Raw genomic sequence first — 22,099 nt, 5'->3', positions numbered from 1 at the left:
ATTCTAGCTCCATCCACCTTGTTGCGAATGGTAAGATTTCATTCTTTTTGATGGTTGAGTAATATTACATTGTGTGTGTGTGTATATATATATGTGTGTGTGTGTGTATATATATATATATATATATATATATATATATATATATACACACACCACATTTTTTTTATCCATTCGTCAGTCAATGGACGTTTGGGCTCTCTCCATAGTTTGGCTATTGTTGATAATGCTGCTGTAAACATTGGGGTGCATGTACCCCTTCAAATCTGTATTTTTGTATCCTTTGGGTAGATACTTTAACTCTTAAGTCAAGTTCTTGTGCATTCTATTCCAAAAAATTTGGCTTAGAAATAATTAGCTGCTTCTGATCTGACTTGTAAGAATGGTTTCCAAAGAAGGGGTAAGAGTAAAGAAAAAAATGAAGCATTTAGAGTACAGATTTTAAAAAGCATAGATTCATGTTAACGTTTTTAAAGTTTGTTGGTAGCCAACAGAACAGCTTTCTTTTTTTTTTTTTTTTTCATCTGGGTATCCCACAAATAAGGTGTTCCAGTGACTTGGAAATTGGTTGCTAAATGAGAAGTTAAGGAAGGTTGGGCTCCTTTGGTAGCAGCGGGACTAATATATTTAATCGCCCAGAGTGGAACATAAGGGAGATCACCAAAGGAGAAAGGGAGGGTGAATCCAACTTTAGTAGAGGTAGGAGTGAGAGGCATGTAGGCCCCAAAGAAGAATCCTATTACTACTTACGCCTTCAGGATCTGGAGGCTTCCTTCCCTCAACATTGACTTGAATTACATAGACCTTTTCAGGGAGACAAAGCACACTGGTTACTAAATGTACTTTTTGGTTGAACACCCGGACTGTAGTGACCTAGGAGCAGGTGTATGTACGCCCTTCTCTCCTAACACGTAAAGCCTGTAGCATTTATCCCAGTGTCCCAGGTTACGCCAAATCTTATAGTAAAGATGGTTCTGTCACTTTAGGGGCTCAACACTGTTCAGGAACAAGTGCTGTCCAGAGCTCCGTACAACCATTGCCACTTTTGGGCGACACTGTCCTATAGGAATGTACGTGGAATGTAGCATGGAATAGGAATGTATAGGAATGTAGCATTAGTATTTTCATTTCACATCTCGTTTGGGAAGAGTGGTGGGTGAGAAGTGTGTACGTCATTAGAAGTTTACTTTTAAAAAGAAGTATTACACTAGGGTATTATAATATAAAAATATTATTTATTAGCTTTTGCTGATGATATAAATTGAATCTCAGATTGATATCCCTTTAGATATAATCATGTGAATTAACAAACTGAGAAAATATTAAGTTCAAATATGTTCAGGTATTAGTTATCTCTTTGAAAATTTTAAAGGAAAAATGAAGGAATAAAACTGAAAAACTGTTGGGGTGCCTGGGTGGCTCAGTTGGTTAAGCGTCCGACTTCGGCTCAGGTCGTGATCTCACAGTTCGTGGGTTCCAGCCCCGTGTCAGGCTCTGTGCCGACAGCTCAGAGCCTGGAGCCTGCTTCAGATTCTGTGTCTTCCTCTCTCTCTGCCCCTCCCCGGCTCACACTCTGTCTTTCTCTCTCTCAAAAATAAATAAACATTAAAAGAAAAACAACTGAAAAACTGTTATTTGTAGAATTTTAACTGTAAATTCTATAATAGTAGCAGCTTAACATTTATGTGTTTTGTATACTACAGCAAAATATGAAGATCTCTATGCATTCTCTTACAATCCCAAACAAAACGATTCGGAGCGACTCCGAGGCTGGCAGCTCATTGACCTTGCCGAGGAATATAAGAGGATGGGAGTGCCAAATTCAAACTGGCAGCTGTCTGATGCCAACCGAGAATACAAGGTAACCTAGCGGCCTTTTTTTTTTAAGTTTTTATTTAAATTCCAGGTATTTAACATACAGTGCAATATTAGTTTCAGGTGTACAACACAGTGACTCAACACTTCTTTACAACACCGGGGGCTCCTCACAAGTGCCGTCCTTAACCCCCATCACCTGTGTAACCTGTCCTCCCCCTTCCCCTCCAGTAACCATCAGTTTGTTCTCCGTAAAGAGTCTGTTTCCTGGCTTGTCTCTCACTCTCTTTTTTTCCCCTTTCCTCATTTGTTTCATTGCTTAAATTCGATGTACGAGTGAAATCATGCGGTATTTGTCTTTCTCTGATTTACTTCGACGTAGCAACCTTTTGGGAGAAATTCAGAAAATGTTAGTCCCAGAGCCCGAGAGTGTCCCAGCGGCAAGTTGTCTGTCCGTATGTGTACCGCACTTGCATTTAATAAGTTTGAAAGTTTTTTGAAGGTGGTTTTTAACCTCATGGTCTTTGAATGGTGAGAAGAATGGTTATGTTTTACTTGATTTTTTACAGATTTGTGAAACTTACCCCAGAGAACTTTATGTTCCCCGAATAGCAAGTAAACCAATAATTGTTGGTAGTTCCAAGTTCCGGAGCAAGGGAAGATTCCCAGTTCTTTCCTACTATCATGAACATAAAGAGGTAAGAAAAGGTTTTCTTTTTTCTTTTGTTAATTTACATATGACGTGTAACCCCTCTTCAGGTTTAAGCACCCTAAAGAGCACTCGCTTTTACATCAAGAGATCATTATTATAAAGTTGCTGATAGGGAACTCTGGGTTACGTTTTTGAAAGACAAAAGTAGCCTGAAATACAGAAACTTTCATACTTGTCATGTTTCTTTCTCTCCCGCCCTCCTTCAGTCTTTCTTTCCTTCTCATAGGGACCTGAAAGTATAGGATTAAGGCACAGATAGGTTCTTCTTCTTCCCTGTGGTTCTCTTTTCATCCCGTGTATTGGGGGAAACCAGACAGTCTTGAGAAGCCAACTAAGAAAAAGAAGAAAACCAAGGGTATTTCAGGCTCTCAGTTTTTGTAGAAAGCTCTTCAAACAGAAAGATTCTGCAAGATGAAGAGGGGGAGGAGGCATCTTTGTACTGAGATGCTGTAATAGGGATTGCCCATTACCGCAGAGTTTTCTTTGTAGCTTGTATAGTAGGCCCTGAGGTTCTATGTGCTAGATGCTTCATATGCATGAAATCCCCATGACAATCTGATAAGGTAGCCTCTACTAACTACCTGTAACTTTCAGATGGGGAGACTATCAGAGTAAACCACTTTTCCTAGATCTAACAGCTAGTAAGTTGGGGAGTCCCATGCCACTTCTGACTCCCAGTCCTTTGTGACCTGATTGTTTCTCCTCAGGAAGCTTTTAGAATCTACTTTTCCCCCTAGTGTTCTGAAATTTCACAGTGAGGTGCTTTGGCGTGTTTTTAAAAATTCTCTTTGGGAGCTCGCTTTGGGGAAATTACTTCTCCATTTCTTTGGTAACTTCCTGTCTTCTTTTACTTTCCTTCGTACGTGTGTGTGTGTGTGTGTGTGTGTGTGTTGGCAAATGGGCTAATGGGCTTCTGTAAGCTTCCGTTTTTCTTCATTTTTCTCTCCTATTTTCCATCTCTATTTTTTACATTTCCTCAACTTCGTTTCTAGTCTGCTTCTTTATTTTTGCTATACTATATTTAAATCTAAGAACTCTTTTGTATTTTCTGAACTTTTTAGACACTTTTCTTGGCCGTGATGACTGGGTTCCCTGAAGATATTAAAGATTTTTTAAAAAGAATTATTTTGCTTCCCACATTAGTTGTCTGTTGCTCAGAGTTCCTTTTTTCTGTTTATTTTTTTGTTTGTTTTTCATGCCTTTCAAAATACCTGATTCTTAGCTGCCCTCTCATATTTAAAAGTGGGGTACTACAAAGCTGTTCAGAAGTTTGTGTGCACGTGTGATCTCTATCTTTGGATTCTTTCTGGGGTTTTTTTGTAATTATTTTTTAATGTTTGCTTATTTTTGAGAGAGAGAGACAGAGTGTGAGCAGGGGAGGGGCAGAGAGAGAGGGAGACACAGAATCCTAAGCTGGCTCCAGGCTCTAAGCCGTCTGCACAGAGCCTGACGTGGGGCTTGAACTCACGAGCTATGAGATCAGGTCCTGAGCTGAAGTCGGATGCTCAACCGACTGAGCCACCCAGGTGCCCCCCCCCCCCAACCGCCCCATCCTCCTGTTTTTTGAGGGTTACACCCACAGCTGTGCCTATCGTCCAGAGTCTTCGGGTTAATCCTTTTCACAGGATAAACTTTGTCTTCAGGGCGAGGGAAGATGTGGGAGCCTTAACTAGTCCCCATACAGATATTCAGCCAGTTCTATTTTCAGTTATACTCTGGGTCAGGCTTTCAGAGGTAAATCAGAGGTAAATTTTGCTGCTCAGAATACTTGGTTCTTGTGGACTTATAACAACTTGGCAGCTTTCTTTGTTCCAATAAATTGGTTATTACTTATCAATTTGCTTTCATTTACTGAAATTTTGTTAATATTTCTACTGTACTTTTCTCTTTTCCATTCTCTTTGATTTTTTGATTTTATACATTTTAGATGTCTTTATTAGAATTTTAGTTCAATTTTAGAAGGGAGCCAGAGGTAAAGGGTAAAACTTTAAACAGAAATTCTCAATCTACTCTTCATAACAAAGTCATAGGGAGTTATGACTGGGTATGGCCTCTATTTGACACACCCACATTTGTATACAGTATTTATTGGAAAGCTTGGCTGAAAATAGATATTCAGTGCCCAATTTAACAAATCAGAAAGTATGTCTGAAAAGAATGTTGTAAAGCAGTCCTCATTTTCCTCTATTTTATTAGATTCTCGTGGTTTTATTTTGTGTATGAATTTAAAATATGTGAATGTGTGAATTTATGTTTACTCTTTTTGCTTAATGTTAAACACTATGGTTGGAATGTTGGGTCGGGTTAAGTTGGAGGTGGTATGGATGAGATTGGAGAAAAAGTATATAGGTCTAAATCTTTCAGTCTTTCTTTAAGACTTTAAAATGTCTAATCCAACATTCACTACTTCTTACAGATATTTTTGCCCTCCTAGATTGACTATGTTTTAACTCAAATTTAAACTGAAACTCATTTTTCATACTTTATGTCTCATTTTATATTAAGATCTGATTTCTCAGTAGAGATCTAAAAGCTTTGGGAAAGTAAAAGCTCAAATGTTGCTATTTTTAAAAATTTTGTTCTACCTTTATTGACTAATCTCCTACTTGAACTTGAGTTCAAAGTATTTTATAATCTAGAGCATAGAATGCAAGTATCTTAGTAGGTTACATGATAGAGAATTGACCAAGTGTTGCTTCTTAGAATTTAGGAATTTTTCATCAAACTAGGCAAGGAAGCATTTCAGTTTCTTACTAGAAGGAAATATTGGGAAAATTTACATAACACCAAGATATTAAAAAAAGCGTTTAATTCTAATAGTATTTTAGAGTTAACATCTTCTAATTGTCTTGCCATCTTTTAAAAAGATTACATATGGGGCGCCTGGGTGGCGCAGTCAGTTAAGCGTCCGACTTCAGCCAGGTCACGATCTCGCGGTCCGTGAGTTCGAGCCCTGCGTCAGGCTCTGGGCTGATGGCTCAGAGCCTGGAGCCTGTTTCCGATTCTGTGTCTCCCTCTCTCTCTGCCCCTCCCCCATTCATGCTCTGTCTCTCTCTGTCGCAAAAATAAATAAACATTGAAAAAAAAAATTTTTTTTTAAAAGATTACATGTTTGATTTTAACTTTTGTTTTTCTTTTAAGCATTTTTTAGACATGTTTTAGACATCTCTGAATAATCTGTTTTCTGTCCTTTTAAAATTAGGCTGCCATTTGTCGATGTAGTCAACCACTATCAGGATTCAGTGCCAGGTGCCTGGAGGATGAACATTTGCTTCAAGCCATTAGTAAAGCCAACCCAGTCAATCGCTATATGTATGTAATGGATACCAGGCCCAAAGTACGTGTCTTGAATACAGTACAGTCTGTTTGTTTCATTATCTTTGTTACTTTAATTAGTGAGATTTGATCTAATTGCCCATAATCGACCTATCTGAATCCTAGTTTTAAAGTAACTGAGGCTAATGATACTGAGGAAAGCAGCCTTTAAAAGGATGCCAGGTTAGGAGACTTGTTTCCCAGATGTGTGATTTCTTATGTCTTCTGATTTATACATAAATTTAGAAAAGCTGAACTTTATATTGAGAGCTCTTGATGATGTGTAAGTCTTATGTTATTGTGAAGAAATATTAAATAGTATGTGTGTTGTGAAAAATTAGAAAATCTTACTAAATTTTTTTGGTAGAGTTTTTAATTGTCAAAATACTTTTTGTTAAAATAATGGGCCTTAATTGAAATATTCAAGAAAATAAGGAAAATAGTGAGTTCAACTTAAGAAACATTGAACTAGAGAATTATAGATAGTAAACAGGAAACAGTTGTTCTGTTAGGCATCTATAATGTTAGGTTAAATTTTTATCATTGGGCCAAATGTCAGAATCCCTTTTTCTTTTTATAAACACAGTTAAACAACTAATGCATATTGGATCCTGAAACTAAAGTAATTAAAATCCTCAATGGTAATAGCTAACATCACTTTTAATTTTTATTATAGCATCGCATGCAGAGCTGGTGGGCTACACAAAAGGACATTGGCAGAATTATAGTGAGGATTTCTTCAAAAATCTGGAATGATGAGAAAATAAGAGAAAGCGATGAGAAAAAGCGAGTGAGCGATATAGAACACGATTTTAGGCAGTTTTGTTGAAAGGAACGGTAGTTGTTCTAGAAGTTATTCTCATCATTGTGCATTCTCACAAAAGATAATGGAAGAAACAGAAGATTAATTTGAAGATTAATTTGAGTAAAGAAATATTAAAAATTAGAAATTGATAATTTGATAATCTTTTATCTTGTTAACAAGAAAAGACGTTCTTAGAAGTCTAGAATGTTGGTGATATCGTAAGACAAATTTTATTTTACTTCCTTGTTTCATCTAGGTGGGTTCATAGGTTAGAACTACTTTTAGATGATATTAGATATAAACGATTGTTGTAACACAAGACTTTCTGAATATGAGGCTTGAGGGCAATCTGTTTCTCAGGACCTTATACCTCTCATTTGTATAATTGACTTCTACACAGAAAACAGGCCTCTCTCTTTGTTTTGTTATACTAGTTAAACTTGAGTAGTAATGTGGAAGCATTTTAATCTCTGACTCTCATCTGATGAACTCAAATTTAAGTAGTGATAATGTGGAAGCGTTTTACTATCTAACTTTCACCTTAGGTGTGGAATAGCCAGTGAGCCAGCAGCTAGAATTGAACTGTTCTTGTTACCAAACCGGGCCCCCATCCACTGAATGAAAAGCTACTTTTTCTTTCAATTTAGGTTTTGTTTCATCCAAGTTGATAAGAATACTTAGTAAACAGTAATAGTGTGTAGTATGAAATCCTAGTCTGGAAGAATTAAAACATGCCAAATCTTAAATGGCCTTCTACATTTGATCTAGTGACCAAAGACATGGGGCCTACTGGCAGTCTGTTTTCTCCTTATTTTGGCCCAATTCTTGGAGATATATCAGGCCAGTGGATTACATGCCATGGTATGTACCATGTGGGCCTCCAGTAATCTCTAATGTGGAGGACCTCAGATAACCTGACGTGTATTTCAGATCTGATTCTTCAGGGTCCCTGTGGCTCTCCGATGGTCAAGGGCTCCACAGGCTTGCTCTGAAGTGGGTCTCATTCATTCTGCAACAGAAAAACTTCCCAGCTCTGCTCATCTCTGAATCATTTAGGATTCAGATAAGAGATATTTCTTTCTTCTTCTAAATTTTGAAATACTGCAAACATATGGAAAACTGACTACAAACATAAGTGAATTAGTTTCATAAATTATTTGTGGGGAGCTTCTTGTCTGAACTTTCCATTATATAGCAATCGTGTTGTTAGTGGCCCTCTTTACTGTTAAAACATGTGACACTTTTATTCATTAAAAAATGGTAGCATATTCAGTTTTAAAATGTTCTTTAAACTCTCTGGTAAAATACGGTTCATTTAGTGCTTTCGTGATGTTTTGGTGAACTAAATTAAAAGATAAAAGCAATTTATCTCTAAATTTCTAAAATTTTAAATTTTAGCTGAATGCAATGGCCAACAGAGCAGCTGGAAAAGGTTATGAAAATGAAGACAACTATTCTAATATTAGATTTCAGTTTGTTGGAATTGAAAATATTCATGTCATGCGGTCCAGCCTTCAGAAGTTATTGGAAGGTATGAATTATTGCTTGCCTTGGAGGCAACTTTGTCTAATAGAAATATAATGCTAGTCCAATTATAAAATTTAAAATTAAGGTAATTTAAAAATTTCCTGTACATTCCAAAAAGTAAAAAAAAAAAAAAAGTTGAAATTAATTTTAACAACGTACTTATTTAACCTAATATATTAAAAAACATTGTGTTAACGTGTAATCAGTATAAAAATTAGTAATGACACATTTTAGGTGGTTTTTTTTTTTTAAAGTCTTAGAAATTGACTAGTGTGTATTTTACACTCTTACAGTGCATCTCAGTTTGGACTAAACATATGTCAATAGCCATATTCAGGTAGATAGTGGCTCCTGTGTTGGACAGCAAAGTTCTAATGGTGTTACAGAAATTGCTATTGTTAGATTGATTAATTGATGATAGTAATGCTCTATTTAAGTACTAAGGTGTCTTTCCAGTCACGGTGTGGAATTTTAAAAATTAAAATATCTGGGGCGCCTGGGTGGCGCAGTCGGTGAAGCGTCCGACTTCAGCCAGGTCACGATCTCGCGGTCCATGAGTTCGAGCCCCGCGTCAGGCTCTGGGCTGATGGCTCGGAGCCTGGAGCCTGTTTCAGATTCTGTGTCTCCCTCTCTCTCTGCCCCTCCCCCGTTCATGCTCTGTCTCTCTCTGTCCCAAAAATAAATAAACGTTGGAAAAAAAAATTTTTTTAATAAAAAAAAAATTTTTTTAAATATCAGGGGCACTGGGATGGCTCAGTTGGTAAAATGTCCAACTCTGGATTTCGACTCCAGGTCATGATCTCATGGTTCGTGAGTTCAAGCCCTGCACTGGTCTGCACTGGCAGTGCATAGATAGCCTGTTTGGGATCCTCTCTCTTCCTCTTTCCCTGCCCCTCCCTGACTCGTGCTCGCTCGCTCGCTCGCTCGCTCTCAAAAATAAACTTAAAATTCTTTAATGAAAAAAAATCAGACTTTTTAATTAAACACTTCGTACTTAAGTTTTTTTTTTTTAAAAGAGATTGGAGCTTTACTTAAGCATGAAGAATGACAGAAAAACATACCCCCAAAATCCATTATTGAGCTTCTCCTAGCATCTTTTCATTTATAGAGTCCTTTTTATTTTGTCCTCTTCTTTTTTTCATTTAACTCAGAGAGAGCTTGAGGAGGAAAAGCGGAGACTGTAGCCTCATTCTAATTGAAAATTTTTCCCTTCTTTTCTAGTTAATGGTACCAAAGGGCTTTCTGTCAGTGATTTCTACTCTGGTTTGGAGAGCTCAGGATGGCTTCGCCATATCAAAGCTGTTATGGATGCAGCAATCTTCTTAGCCAAAGTAACTCTTCTTTTCTCATATTTGGTTTGGGGTTTATACTGGTTGGGAAGGAATACATTTATTCTGTTGGGACCTGGTATCTTTTCCAGTCAGATAAGTTTTATTACGTGTTACCTCCTTAATGAGGCTTCCTTTCATTTGAGCTTTAAAAGATCACGTGGCACTTCATGTAGGGACTTAAAAAGAAATCCCCAAATACTTTGAAACAGTGGTTTTGGTTTTGGTTTTGGTTGGTATGCTTTGTGTTTTTATTGTGTTTTGCCTTTTTTTTTTTCTTTTTGGAAATTATGCCGTGACATTACCATTGCCATCCTTGCTCTTCTGTGAAATGCAGTACTTGCTAGTGTCGTTTTTAAATAGAACTTAATCGATGTAACTAAAACGTATTCTGCTGTAATCTAAGTATGTGATCTTTCTTTCCAGGCAATAACGGTTGAAAGTGCAAGTGTGTTGGTACATTGTTCTGATGGTTGGGATAGGACGTCCCAGGTCTGTTCCCTTGGCTCTCTCTTACTGGATTCCTACTACAGGACAATCAAAGGATTCATGGTAAGGAGTGATTTGGCCGGACCAGTGATTCTCAAATAGGAGCGATTTTGTCCTCCCAGGAGACGTTTGGCCATGTTAGGAGACAGCTTTGATTGTTACAAAGGAAAGGATTTAACTAACATTTAGCTGGTAGAGGCCCGGATGCTGCTCATACTCTAGACCACATAGGACAGCACCTGCAGCAAAGAATTTTCTGGCTTAAAATATATATAGTGCTGAGTTTCAAAAACCTTGAATCAGACTGATTTCAATTTGTGCCACCTCTTTGAAAATGAGTTTCAAATTAATTAATTAATTAATTTTAATTTGGAGAGAGGGAGCAAGCTTGAGAAGGGGGGGAACAAAGGATTTGATGCAGGCTCTGTGCTGATAGGCTGACAGCAGCAAGCCCAATGCAGAGCTTGAACTCAGGAACTACAAGATCATGACCTGAGCTGAAGTCAGACACTCAACCGACTGAGCCACCCGATGACCCAACAACTTTTAAATTTAATAGTTGTTTCCTAAAATGTTATAGTAGAAATATTCAGTATTTTCTCCCTCATTTCTGTCTAACTAATATGAGTGATATAGTAAAACAAGGCACAAATAAGAGTACTTAAAAATTATTTTTTAGGTGTGCCTGGGTGGCTCAGTCGGTTGAGCATCCGACTTCGGCTCAGGTCAAGATCTCGCAGTTCGTGGGTTTGAGCCCCACGTTGGGCTCTATCGTGACAGCTCAGAGCCTGAAGCCTGCTTCAGATTCTGTGTCTCCCTTTTTCTCTGCCCCTCCCCTGCTTGCACTCTCTCTTCCTCTCTCTCTGTCTCAAAAATAAATAATGAAAACATTAAAAAAAATTATATTCTAGAGGAAACTTTCTGTTTAAAACTCCTTTATTTGTTAATTGTAATTACACATTAGGAAGCATGTTTTATATCTGAAGATTAAATTTCTAGTTGAATAGACTTTCTGTTATTTTTTTTATTTTTATTTTTTTACGTTTACTTATTTTTGAGAGAGTGGGAGAGACAGAGCACAAGCAGGGGAGAGGCAGAGAGAGGGAGACACAGAATCCAAAGCAGCCTCCAGGCTCTGAGCTGTCAGCACAGAGCCTGATGCGGGGCTCGAACCCACAAACCACGAGCTCATGACCTGAGCTGAAGTTGGATGCTTAACCGACTGAGCCCCCCAGGCGCCCCTAGATTTTCTGCTCTGTGAAGCTAAAGCCCTGGCTCCTGTTTTTTGTCTTTTAACGTGATTAGATTTTCAAAATTTGCATCTTAACTCATGGCAAGTAAAGTAAATGAAGCGAAGGTAGAAAGTTGTCATTAGTTAGAATTATTAAATGTAGTGCCATCTTTAAGACAGAGGGAAGTTCACCATCACCACATCCCTTTCAGCACCATTATTTGGTGGCACTAACATGCCGAATCTGGGATAGGCCGAATGGAAGTGCTCCTGATAAAATTATGTGCAGCTTACCTTGAGAGTGTAAGGTGAGGAATATTTTCTGTGCCACGTTTGGCTTTAATTGTTTGCTAGACATTCAAATGAAGTCATGTGATAAATGCCCTGGGACAGAGTGAGAGCTTCCCAGGCAAAAGGAGCAATGAGAACCAAAGCATAGATCCGTTAGCTGACTGCAGGTGTGCGTGATGACTGGGGCTCAGGGTGTCAGAGTGGGCTACTTGGGTGCAGAAGAATATAGTGAGATGAAAGCCTGAGGAAGAGAAGACTGAAATTTGACCTTCACCTTCTTTGGGTAGTGAGAGCCATTAACGGGCTTTAAATAGAGGGAACAGTAACTTGCTTAGATCTTCTTTGTAAAAAGATGGCTTGGTGTCTTCCAGGTGGAGGGGAGTGGATGATGGAGGGCAAGAGACCAGTGGAGAAACTGGCAAGATAACTCAGAAGAGAAAAGACAGCCAGGAGTAGGGCAGTCCCGCACAGATACAAGAGGGTAGGGTTCAACCTCCAGGAATATTGAGAAAGTAGTGTCATAAGAATTGTTCCTGGGTTAAATGTGCAGTAGAAGAGAGGAGGCCCCTTCCAGGATGATTTTCCAGATGTGGACTCAGTTGCTAGGATGGATGGTGCTGCTCTCTTGCTCTCTCTGCTGAGAGAAACAGATGACTAAGTTTCGTGAGAAAGACACTGAGTGAGGTTTTAGATGTGGGTGTGGACAGGAAAGGCAGAGGGCCTGCAGTAAAATTTGGGGCTCCAGCCTGAAGACCGTTTGCCTGAGGTCACACAAGTGTGGAGGTGGCAAAGCTAGGATTTGAACCCATGCAACGTGGCTCCAGAAACTGCATCTTTCCCCATCACATTACATGGCCTTCTGGAGAGATTTAAAACAAAATCAGAGCAGCTAAATGTGGCAGTTTTAATACTGAAAATGTACTTGGTGATTATATAATGAAATTATGTGGTATACAAAGAAGATACGTTACATAAATTAGACTGAAAAAAATCAGAAGCCTGTCTCTTCAGTAGAGTTGTGACAGAGAAAACAGATAAAGACAGTTCATTCAAGAGGTTGATATCAACATTTGAATTTGAATATAAACTTTTCATTGCTCTCTCTCTGTCTCTCCCCATCTCCCTCTCTGTGTGTGTGTGTGTGTGTGTGTGTGTGTGTGTGTGTGTGTGTGTATGTGTGTATATATATATATATATATTTTTTTTTTTTTTGGTAAGCACCATATAAGTAATGTACAAGTAAGCCAAAAGGTTTAAAACTTATATCCCAGTCTACCACTCACAGTTAACCACTGTTACCATTTTGATTTATATTTTCTTAGTTTTTTTACTATGCAGATATTACATATAAAAATGTAAATGTACTAGTGCTTTATAGCATGTACTTTTCATTTAAAATGTAATAAATACAACTGAAATGATTAAGTCACAGGACTACCATTTCTTTTATGCATCATTTTTGCTCTTTGTTAAACCAACCCCTAATCCAGGTTCTTTCTATATTTTGCCTATAACTAAACAAAAATTTGGGGGCGCCTGGGTGGCTCAGTTGGTTGAACGTCTCACTTCGGCTCAGGTCATGATCTTGCGGTTCATGGATTCAAGCCCCGCATCGGGTTCTGTGCTGAGAGCTCAGAGCCTGGAGCCTGTTTCAGATTCTGTGTCTCCCTCTTTCTCTGCCCCTTCCCTGCTCACGCTCTGTCTCTCTGTCTCCAGAATAAATAAACATTAAAAAACTTAAAAAAAAAATTGTTTTGTTCTGTTTGCAACCATAAGTTGAAAGGGTAAATGCTGCTATTAAAATAATAGGTTTTTTTTTTTTAATTTTTTTTTTTTCAACGTTTATTTATTTTTGGGACAGAGAGAGACAGAGCATGAACGGGGGAGGGGCAGAGAGAGAGGGAGACACAGAATCGGAAACAGGCTCCAGGCTCCGAGCCATCAGCCCAGAGCCCGACGCGGGGCTCGAACTCACGGACCGCGAGATCGTGACCTGGCTGACGTCGGACGCTTAACCGACTGCGCCACCCAGGCGCCCCTAAAATAATAGTTTTTAATCCGTTTTAAACAAAAGAAATTGAAAGTAGTTGTAAATTGCATTTTACTTTTTCTTATTAAGGTTTTAATAGAAAAGGATTGGATCTCTTTTGGACATAAGTTTTCAGAGAGGTGAGTCATGCTTTTACACTTACATATTTTGTAAAATTAATAAAGCTATTTTAGAGTGCCAGAATATTTCTGTTCTTCATGAGCTCACATGTCCAGAGGCAGGTGAGAGTGCTGTTTTTTTGTATGAAAACTGATTTAATTTTTTTTCTGTTACTTCTTTCAATTCTCATACCTTTGTTAATTTTTATGGCAATTCATTACCTTCCTTCTGTCTGGATTGTGGTACTTAGAAGATAACATACCCTTTAAAGTTGTGGTTGAAAAACTCAGGTGTAAATTGCTTTAATAAAAAAATTATACTTTTTTAATGCCAATATCACAAAGTTTTTGGTTCGTGTGTTTGTGTGTGTGTTTAAACTTAATAATACCTGAACACTTGTCTTCTCTCAGAGGCATTTTCAAAAGCTTGTACTTTCTGGGGGGTTAGGTGTGGCCATTTGGATGGTGACCCAAAGGAAGTCTCACCGGTGTTTACTCAGTTCTTGGAATGTGTGTGGCATTTGACCGAACAGTTTCCACAAGCCTTTGAATTCAATGAAGCATTTCTCCTTCAGATCCATGAACATATTCATTCATGCCAATTTGGAAACTTCCTTGGAAATTGTCAGAAGGAAAGAGAAGAACTCAAGTAAGATGGTTTGCTTCAAATGGACTGGTTTTTTTTCCTACTTAGCTGAGGTCTAACATAGATCATGGTTGAACATAATAAAATACCTTGACAGTTTGTAATAGAACTGAATTTTATTGTCTGTATTTCTGAAGCTAAGTACTTTCTGAAGATCCTTCACATCCTCAGGTTAATAGTAAAAACACATTTAAAAAATTTGTTTTGAAATGTGGCATACACATGGGAAAGTACATATAGCTTAAGTGCGAAGCTCAGCACATCTAAAACTCATCCATCCATGTAACCAGCACCTAGAACAAGAAGTATTGCCAACACCCTGGAAACCCCCTTCATGTTCCTTTCTAGTCTGAATATATATTTAGAACAGAAAAGCCTTACACTATTTCATTTCCTACAAAGTATTGATCACTAAGTTTTAAGGTTTGGTAAAGAATTTTACAATTCTTGAGGCTTTATATTTCTTGCATTTCTTTTTCTTTAATAATTTTATTTGGGGGGTGGGGGGGGGCGGCGCACCTGGATGGCTCAGTTGGTTAAGCATCTGACTTCAGCTCAGGTCATGATCTCATGGTTTGTGAGTTCGAGCTCCACATCGGGCTCTGTGCTGACAGCTCCGAGCCTGGAGCCTGCTTCGGATTCTGTGTCTCCCTTTCTCTGCCCCTCTCTTGCTCACACTCTGTCTTTCTCAAAAATAAACATTAAAAAAAAATAATTTTTTAAAAATTCTTTTGAAAGTTTATTTATTTAGAGAGAGAAAAAGAGCATGCAGTTGCTCACAGGGGAGGGGCAGAGAGAGAGAGAGAGATAAAGAGAGAGAGAGAATCCCAAGCAGGCTCCCTGCTGTCATCACAGAGCCCAACATGGACTCTGTCCCACGAACCGTGAGATCATGACCTGAGCCAAAATTAAGAGTTGGACGCTCAGCTGACGAGCCACCCGGTGCCACAGTTCTCACATTTCTAAGCAGACAATTGTTTGGGGAAAATATGTTATCTATAGTGTGTCTGTCCCTGAATTGGGTCTCCTATCTGTTCTTTCCTAACCAGTCTTTGGGAGTAGGGGTTTCTGGCTAGATTTTGATACAAAGGAGATGTGGGATAAGGCCGTGAGAAGTTCTTACATTTTTTTTAGGTTGAGTTTCTGCACTTAGGTTTCTTACAAGCCAATAAAGAGCAGTTATAGATTCTTGCGTATCCAAGAACTAGAGAAGCTAAGTCTGATAGTAATTTGAAGACAGCCACACACTCTCACTCTCAACCAACTCAGAAGCAGAACTGAGAGCACGTGGAAGATTCTAAAGATGTGTGAAAGGAATTGCAACTGAAATCAAGTATGACAGAGATGAACAAATCAAAGACCATTAAGACTTTAGCTCCATGCTATGGTAATTCACAGTTTATCATAATTTGGAGCAGATGATGCTGAGTACAGAGCTATTTTAGGAAACACTGTCCTCAGTTAGTGCCAAACATCCTGTCAAAAAGGAAGATGGTCGTAAAAGCATGTATTTCCTATTAGTCTTTCTCTAAGAACTTACCCATCTTAGGGATCATAGAAAAATGAGCAAACTCTCCCCTTTTCCCTCTACTCCTATCTATTTTATGTTCATTTCGTAAATGTACTATCTAAATCATTCTACTCTTTATGCACTTACTTCACCTAACGTATTCTTAAAATTGCAATATAATTGGTGTGTTTTTGCTGTTGAATAGCGACTTGATTTTTCCCAATTCCCTTTGATTGTACTCATTCCCACTTAAATTTGTCCCTGCTCTGCAATTGCTTGTACTACGGCCCCTATGGAGGGTTAAGAGAATGAGGCAAAGAGTGATACAAGTGTCTTACTCTGTATACATGTGTATGGTGGTTTGAGATAGGTGTCACAGAGACCACGTGTCCGAAGTTGTGGGAGTTGAAAGGAATCTCTTAACGTGTATGGTTGTGAGAGAAATGGTAGACCTGTGTCATGTTCAAAGAGACACGGTTTTATTTCATGATTATGAGTGAAAAGGGAGAATACAGAATGCAGAGACAAGGTGAGGTTAGACTGTGAGTACAAGGAAAAATTAAAACTGAAATCTACTTGGGAAGGAATTGCCTGCTCTATAAAAAATGATTATTAGCGTCTGTGAGAAACTCTTTGTTTTTCTCATTACACCAAGGTTAAAGGAGAAGACTTACTCCCTGTGGCCTTTTCTCCTGGATGACCAGAAGAAGTACTTAAATCCTCTCTACACTTCCAAATCTCCAAAATTTACAGTTTTGGAGCCAAATACAGTATCTTTCCATTTTAAGTAAGTTGGCATCATTGAGGTATTTATACTTGTTTTTTTTTCAAACACAATGTATTGAGCTGTTGTTTTTTGGTTTTGTCCTAAAGGTTTTGGAGAAACATGTACCACCAATTTGACCGAACATTGCATCCTAGACAGTCTGTGTTTAATATAATTACGAATATGAATGAGCAAAATAAGCAGTTAGAGAAAGATATTAAAGACTTAGAATCTGTAAGTATTCTGAAGTGTCTTAATATAATACATTTGGAATATTAAGTTAGTTTATTTCCTTATGTTGGAAGTGTAAATTGGTATGTAGAAACCTCTTAAGTTTGAATTGCTTTCCCTGAATTTTAATGTTGAAATACTAATACTGTACAGCTGATGTACGATATCCGATGACCCTTGAACAACATGGGTTTGAAATACACAGGTCCACTTCTAAGTGGATTTTTTTTTGTTACAAATACAGCACAGTACTGTAAATATACTTTCTCTTCCTTATGCCTTCCTAAATAACATTTTCTTTTCTCTAGCTTACTTTATTGTGAAAATATATAATACATTGTAACATACAAAATATGTATCAGTTGACTGTTTATGCTATTGATAAGGATTCCAGTCAATGGTAGGCTATTAGTAGTTATGTTTTGGGGGAGTCATAAGTTACATGTGGGTTTTTGATTGCAGGGAGGTTTGGTTCCTTCAACCCCTGTGTTGTTCAGGGGTCATCAGAAAAGTAGAGATATGAACGTAATATATATTGGGGTATCTTTCACGCTTTTTGAGATTTTAATATTTATCATACCTCAGCACTTTCTTTCTTTTTTTTTTTTTTTTAAGAAATGAAATAGGATATATTTGAAGATCCTGTATACTTCTGCTCAGCCCATCCCCACATAATTTGGGCGGAATTTAGCGTTAATTATTCCTGTGCATATTTTTATACTTCTGTCTGTCTTTTTATCCAGAATTTATAAGACTGTTTTATATGATTTAAAATATTATTTTTAATATTTATTAAAAAATACAAAAGAATATATTTTCTAATAAGGTATAAAAGCAACAGGCAACATGATTGCACATGTACCCTTCACCCGGCTTGAGGAGCTGCACGTTTTAAAAGTATATAAAGGTTGTTATATCGTCATGCTTCATTTTACTCGACATTGTTTTGAAATTTATCCATGTTGATACATGTAGCTTTAATTCGTTTTATTATTAACTACTGTATAATATTCTCTTATATGCATATATCAGTCTCTCCATTCAGCTACTGCAGAACACTTCATTTGTTTTCAGTTTTGGATTTCCATGATCACAAATGAAGTTGAATGACTTTTCATATATATGCCGGCCATTTGGTTTTCACTTTTCTGTGAATGGCCTGTTCCAACCTCCACTCATTTTTCTGTTGGCATATTTGCCTTTTCCTTACTGATCCGTAAGGGTTCTTTATATACCAGACGCTAATTCTTTGTTTCATATCTATCTATCTATCTATCTATCTATCTAGATGCTATCACAAGTGGCAGCATTTAGTCCATTTTTGTCTTTTCCATTTTATTTATGATATGTTTTGTGTACAGATTGATGAGTCTTTATGTTTTATGCCTTCTTTTGTATCTTGTTTAAGAAATCCCTCTCCACTCTAAGACTTTCGTATCATCTTTCTGTCAGTCATCATATAGAAGCAAAAAGGATCAGCGAGTACCTACTTTAAAAATCGTAGACAGTTGTAACTCAGACTGTCGTGTCTGCCAATCAGGCAGGACTGCTCCTTAGTCATCTGTCAGAATAGGAGGTAACTAATAACCACTTGAGGAAGCAGTAGGAGGATGTGTAAAAAGTGAGGCAAGCCCAAGACGTAGGTGACACAAGCAGATTGGCTGGAGAACGGTCCAGGGATTTGGAGAGCGTGATACTTTGCCAAAGAATACTTCTAAAATCTTGTGTTCTGTTTCTTTTTTGGGTTTTTTTTTTTGTTTTTTTGTTTTGTTTGTTTGTTTTTTTTAATCTTGTGTTCTAAAGCTGGTTGTGCTTACCTAACAAACCATTATAGGGAAACCATGTAAGAAAGTTCTTTAGGCAATAAAACCTTTATGTAAGTAAGTGTGTGTTTATTATACAGTTGTGATTCAGGGTGAAGGTCTCATACACATGTGTTTCATTATGAAATGTTTACTTTTTTTTTATGCTTTCTAGGTAACGTATATCCTTTTCAAATATGAAGGCTTAGGATCTTTTGCAGTCAAGTGTAATAACCATTTTTCACTATAAAAGTTGTATAAACAGTCAGGATTCTCAATGATGTCTTACTCTTCTGCAGTAGATTTTATTAATTTTTTGAGGTTTAACTTTGTATTGTTCACAAAGAGAACATTTGCAAAAGCTTGGTTTCTTCTTTCATCTAACCTATACTGAACGTGTAGTATGTGCAATTAGTAATTTTTTTCAAATTTGGATTTGTTCTAGAAAATTAAACAATGTAAAAATAAGCCAACAGATGGAATTCTCACCAAGGAATTGATACATTCAGTTCATCCTGAATCACCTACCCTCAAAACTTCCTTGTGTTTCAAGGAGCAAACTCTGTTACCTGTGAATCATGCTCTTCGAACTATAGAGGGCAGCAACCCAGCAGATAATCGTTACAGTGAATACGCTGAGGAGTTTTCCAAATCGGAACCCGGTGTGGTCAGCTTAGAGTATGGTGTGGCAAGAATGACTTGTTAGATGCATAGAGTATTTTCTGGACTGACTGTAGTGCAAGAATGGATTGTGAGAATGGTCTTTGCGCATGACCAAAAGGAATTTGTCTGATAATGATTTTGGGGTCGAGTAGTTGAAGAAAGGGTAATAACTGCTGTTGTGAGAGAAGTAAGTCCGTTTAATTGCATTTCCGGCAAGGAATGACTTTCACTTCTTTAAGAAACGAGTGGAATGGGCGGATCTACTCAGAACACAACTGGTACTGTATACTAGTGAATTGACACTTCTGTATGATTTGTATGTTAATCACAGCCAAACATGAATAACTTTCCGTAACTCTAATTTAATTGACCAAGTTCTCCCTTACCTAATAATTGACATGGCATGGACTTACAATTACGTAACCATGAGTATTTACATATTTTGCCTATTAGTGGTGTTTAATGTTGAAGTGCCATGAAAAATCCTTCTGAGAAAGCCTTAAAAATCTCAACTTATTCTTTACTCTTAGGTTTTATAGCCGAGAGCAAGGTTTTTTTGTTTTTTTCTTTTGGTCAGCCTTGTTTTCTCTGTAAAGAATTGCACTCTCATTACTGCAGGGGTTGCATGCTACAATACTCCTGTATAAACAGATGTACAAGTCCACTGTTAAGTTCATGGTTGGCTGGTCCCACTTCCATATTCAAGATTAATGAAACTGAAGGTTTAATTCTGATTCCAGTTTGTGCAGTGCTACACTTGATGACATTACTTACAACTTAGATTACTGATTTCTTGAATATGTGTAAACATATTTGACTGTCTTTTATGTATGGATTACTGCATTCTTTTGATGCTCTGTGGTTGGCTTTATTCCTTTTTTAACTGTGTAACTTTAACAAGCTAAGGCTCTAAAACTGTTCTTAGAGACAGTGAAGAGTATATAGATATATACGGTTTTATCTTTCAATGAGTTGCTCTTCCTAAAACAAACTTTCAGTTTCCTTAAAATTTTGGGATTAAAAAAGGGAAGTTAGTACAGGTAGTTTAGATTTTGCTTGGTTGCATGAATTTTAAAGCAGCCATTTCTATGTGGAACATTTTTATCTTATCCGTTAACATAGGGGAAGAAAAGGAAAATTAAGGATAGCCTAGTACAAAGTTAGCAAAACAACTTAAATGCTAGGAGGTTTCTGTTTGCCTTGTTATGTTAACTGTTTCTGTGTGCTAGTAACATATCTTTAAATGAAAAAAAAAAATCACATGCATTTGACGGTCTTCACTCAGCTGGCTTTAAAGTTGAAGGTTTAAGTATACACGGCTGGCAAGGGATGTGATTCAGGGAGAGTAGGAAACCTGCGTAAGATCCCTAATGCTTCTCTTTACTATGCTTATATCTATTTTATTAGTTTTGAGCATAAACAAGTATCTTTTTCACATGGGAAAAAAAGCTTTATTGTATGGGAACTTACCTAATCCTGTTTATTTTTCCAATGCTTTCGTGTAATGCGTTATGTAAGAAGAAAAATAATCCTTTTTAAACAGTGACAGAAATGCACTATAAAATATAGTTTGTGATTTAGCCAAGCCTATTTCCATACTTAATTAAGCACTGGGACAGGAACCTTAATCTTTGTGACCACAAAGGGAAGCTTTTGTGCCTTGTTGCTTGGTTCCAGTTAACTGATTGTGGTTTTAGAATCTTCCATGGCAGACTTCTCATATTCACGCGTTTTTGGTTTATCTTCAACTCCAGGCATATATATGTGTATTTATGTGCTCACACATGGACTGAGAAATCAGTTAACATCTGAAGTGACCTACAGCGTATGTGTTGGCAAAAAGCAGATTGTGTATGTGTCTTATAAAATTGAATTTATGTTCAGTGTGTTTGGGAATGTATAGCATGTAAATTATTACATACGTTATTTAAAGGTAATTAAATGTTCATATTTTACTTTGAATGTTTTTCTTCTGTAAAAAAACCCACAAAAAACAAATGGCATCAAGTTGTGGTGGTTCTTTCTTTCCTCAGTTCATTTTCCCAAAGGTTGATGTTGATAAATAATAACTTACATAAAGATAATTACCAAAATATTTAAAACAGGCACAGTGGGCTAAAAGGCTCAGCAGATGTCGTTGAGTCACTTAATTTTGGTGGAAGGCAGTGTCAAGTAAGAGTATACATTTGGTAAAATGTCTTGCCAAAGGCAGATCTGGAGGTAAATGTGAGGAGGAAAGTGACTTGCAGGAAGGAGTTTATATGGGGGTGTTTTGAACAGGTTAGCTAAGCCAGAGTAGCTCAGGGAATCCTGACTAAAAAAGATGGAAGGAAGTCTTTTTTTTTTTTTTTTTTTTTTTTGTATTCTCTTTATTTAGTGGAGTAGCAGGGCAGTGTGGGTAGTATCAGGAACCCCCCCGCCTCCTTTTTGAAAGACTATTTTTTAAAGAGAAGTTTAGGTTCACAGCAAAATTGAGAGGAAAGTCCGGAAATTTCTCACATACCCCACCAGAGTGGTACATTTGTTACAACTGATAAACCTAAACTGATACGTCATTATCACTCAAAGTCCACGGTTACCTTAGGGTTTATTTAGTCTTGGTGTCCTACATTCCGTGGGCTTTGAGCAAATGTATGATGACCTTTATAGTATCATACAGAGTATCTTCACTGCCCCCCAAATCCTCCATGCTCTGCCTATTCATCTCTCCCTACCCACCCACCCCTGGCAACCACTGATCTTTTTCCCGTCTCTATAGCTTTACCACTTCCATAGCGTCGCATAGTAGGTATCATACGGTATGCAGCCTTCAGATTGGCTTCT

General features: G+C 37.5%; 1 protein-coding gene across 3 annotated transcripts in view; it reads left to right on the top strand.

Moving 5' to 3' along the window:
* MTMR6 (myotubularin related protein 6) overlaps nt 1-21,238 on the top strand; it is a 37,389-nt gene extending 16,151 nt beyond the window's left edge. For 2 of the 3 annotated variants that reach the window (XM_047860973.1, XM_047860965.1), the window contains 12 exons: nt 1,701-1,858; nt 2,382-2,510; nt 5,727-5,861; nt 6,516-6,629; nt 8,043-8,175; nt 9,393-9,502; nt 9,926-10,051; nt 13,630-13,679; nt 14,107-14,307; nt 16,470-16,601; nt 16,688-16,814; nt 19,059-21,238. In XM_047860973.1, coding sequence (XP_047716929.1) covers nt 1,701-1,858; nt 2,382-2,510; nt 5,727-5,861; nt 6,516-6,629; nt 8,043-8,175; nt 9,393-9,502; nt 9,926-10,051; nt 13,630-13,679; nt 14,107-14,307; nt 16,470-16,601; nt 16,688-16,814; nt 19,059-19,319 — 1,676 coding nt within the window. In that variant the 3' untranslated portion in view covers nt 19,320-21,238. The remainder of the gene's footprint in view (nt 1-1,700; nt 1,859-2,381; nt 2,511-5,726; nt 5,862-6,515; nt 6,630-8,042; nt 8,176-9,392; nt 9,503-9,925; nt 10,052-13,629; nt 13,680-14,106; nt 14,308-16,469; nt 16,602-16,687; nt 16,815-19,058) is intronic. The other variant, XM_047860970.1, reaches the window with a different exon arrangement.
* The last annotated feature ends 861 nt before the right edge of the window (nt 21,239-22,099 follow it).

The sequence above is a fragment of the Prionailurus viverrinus genome, chromosome A1 (genome assembly GCF_022837055.1).
Source record: "Prionailurus viverrinus isolate Anna chromosome A1, UM_Priviv_1.0, whole genome shotgun sequence".
Lineage (NCBI taxonomy): Eukaryota > Metazoa > Chordata > Mammalia > Carnivora > Felidae > Prionailurus > Prionailurus viverrinus.
This window is presented reverse-complemented; position numbering and strand designations above follow the sequence as displayed.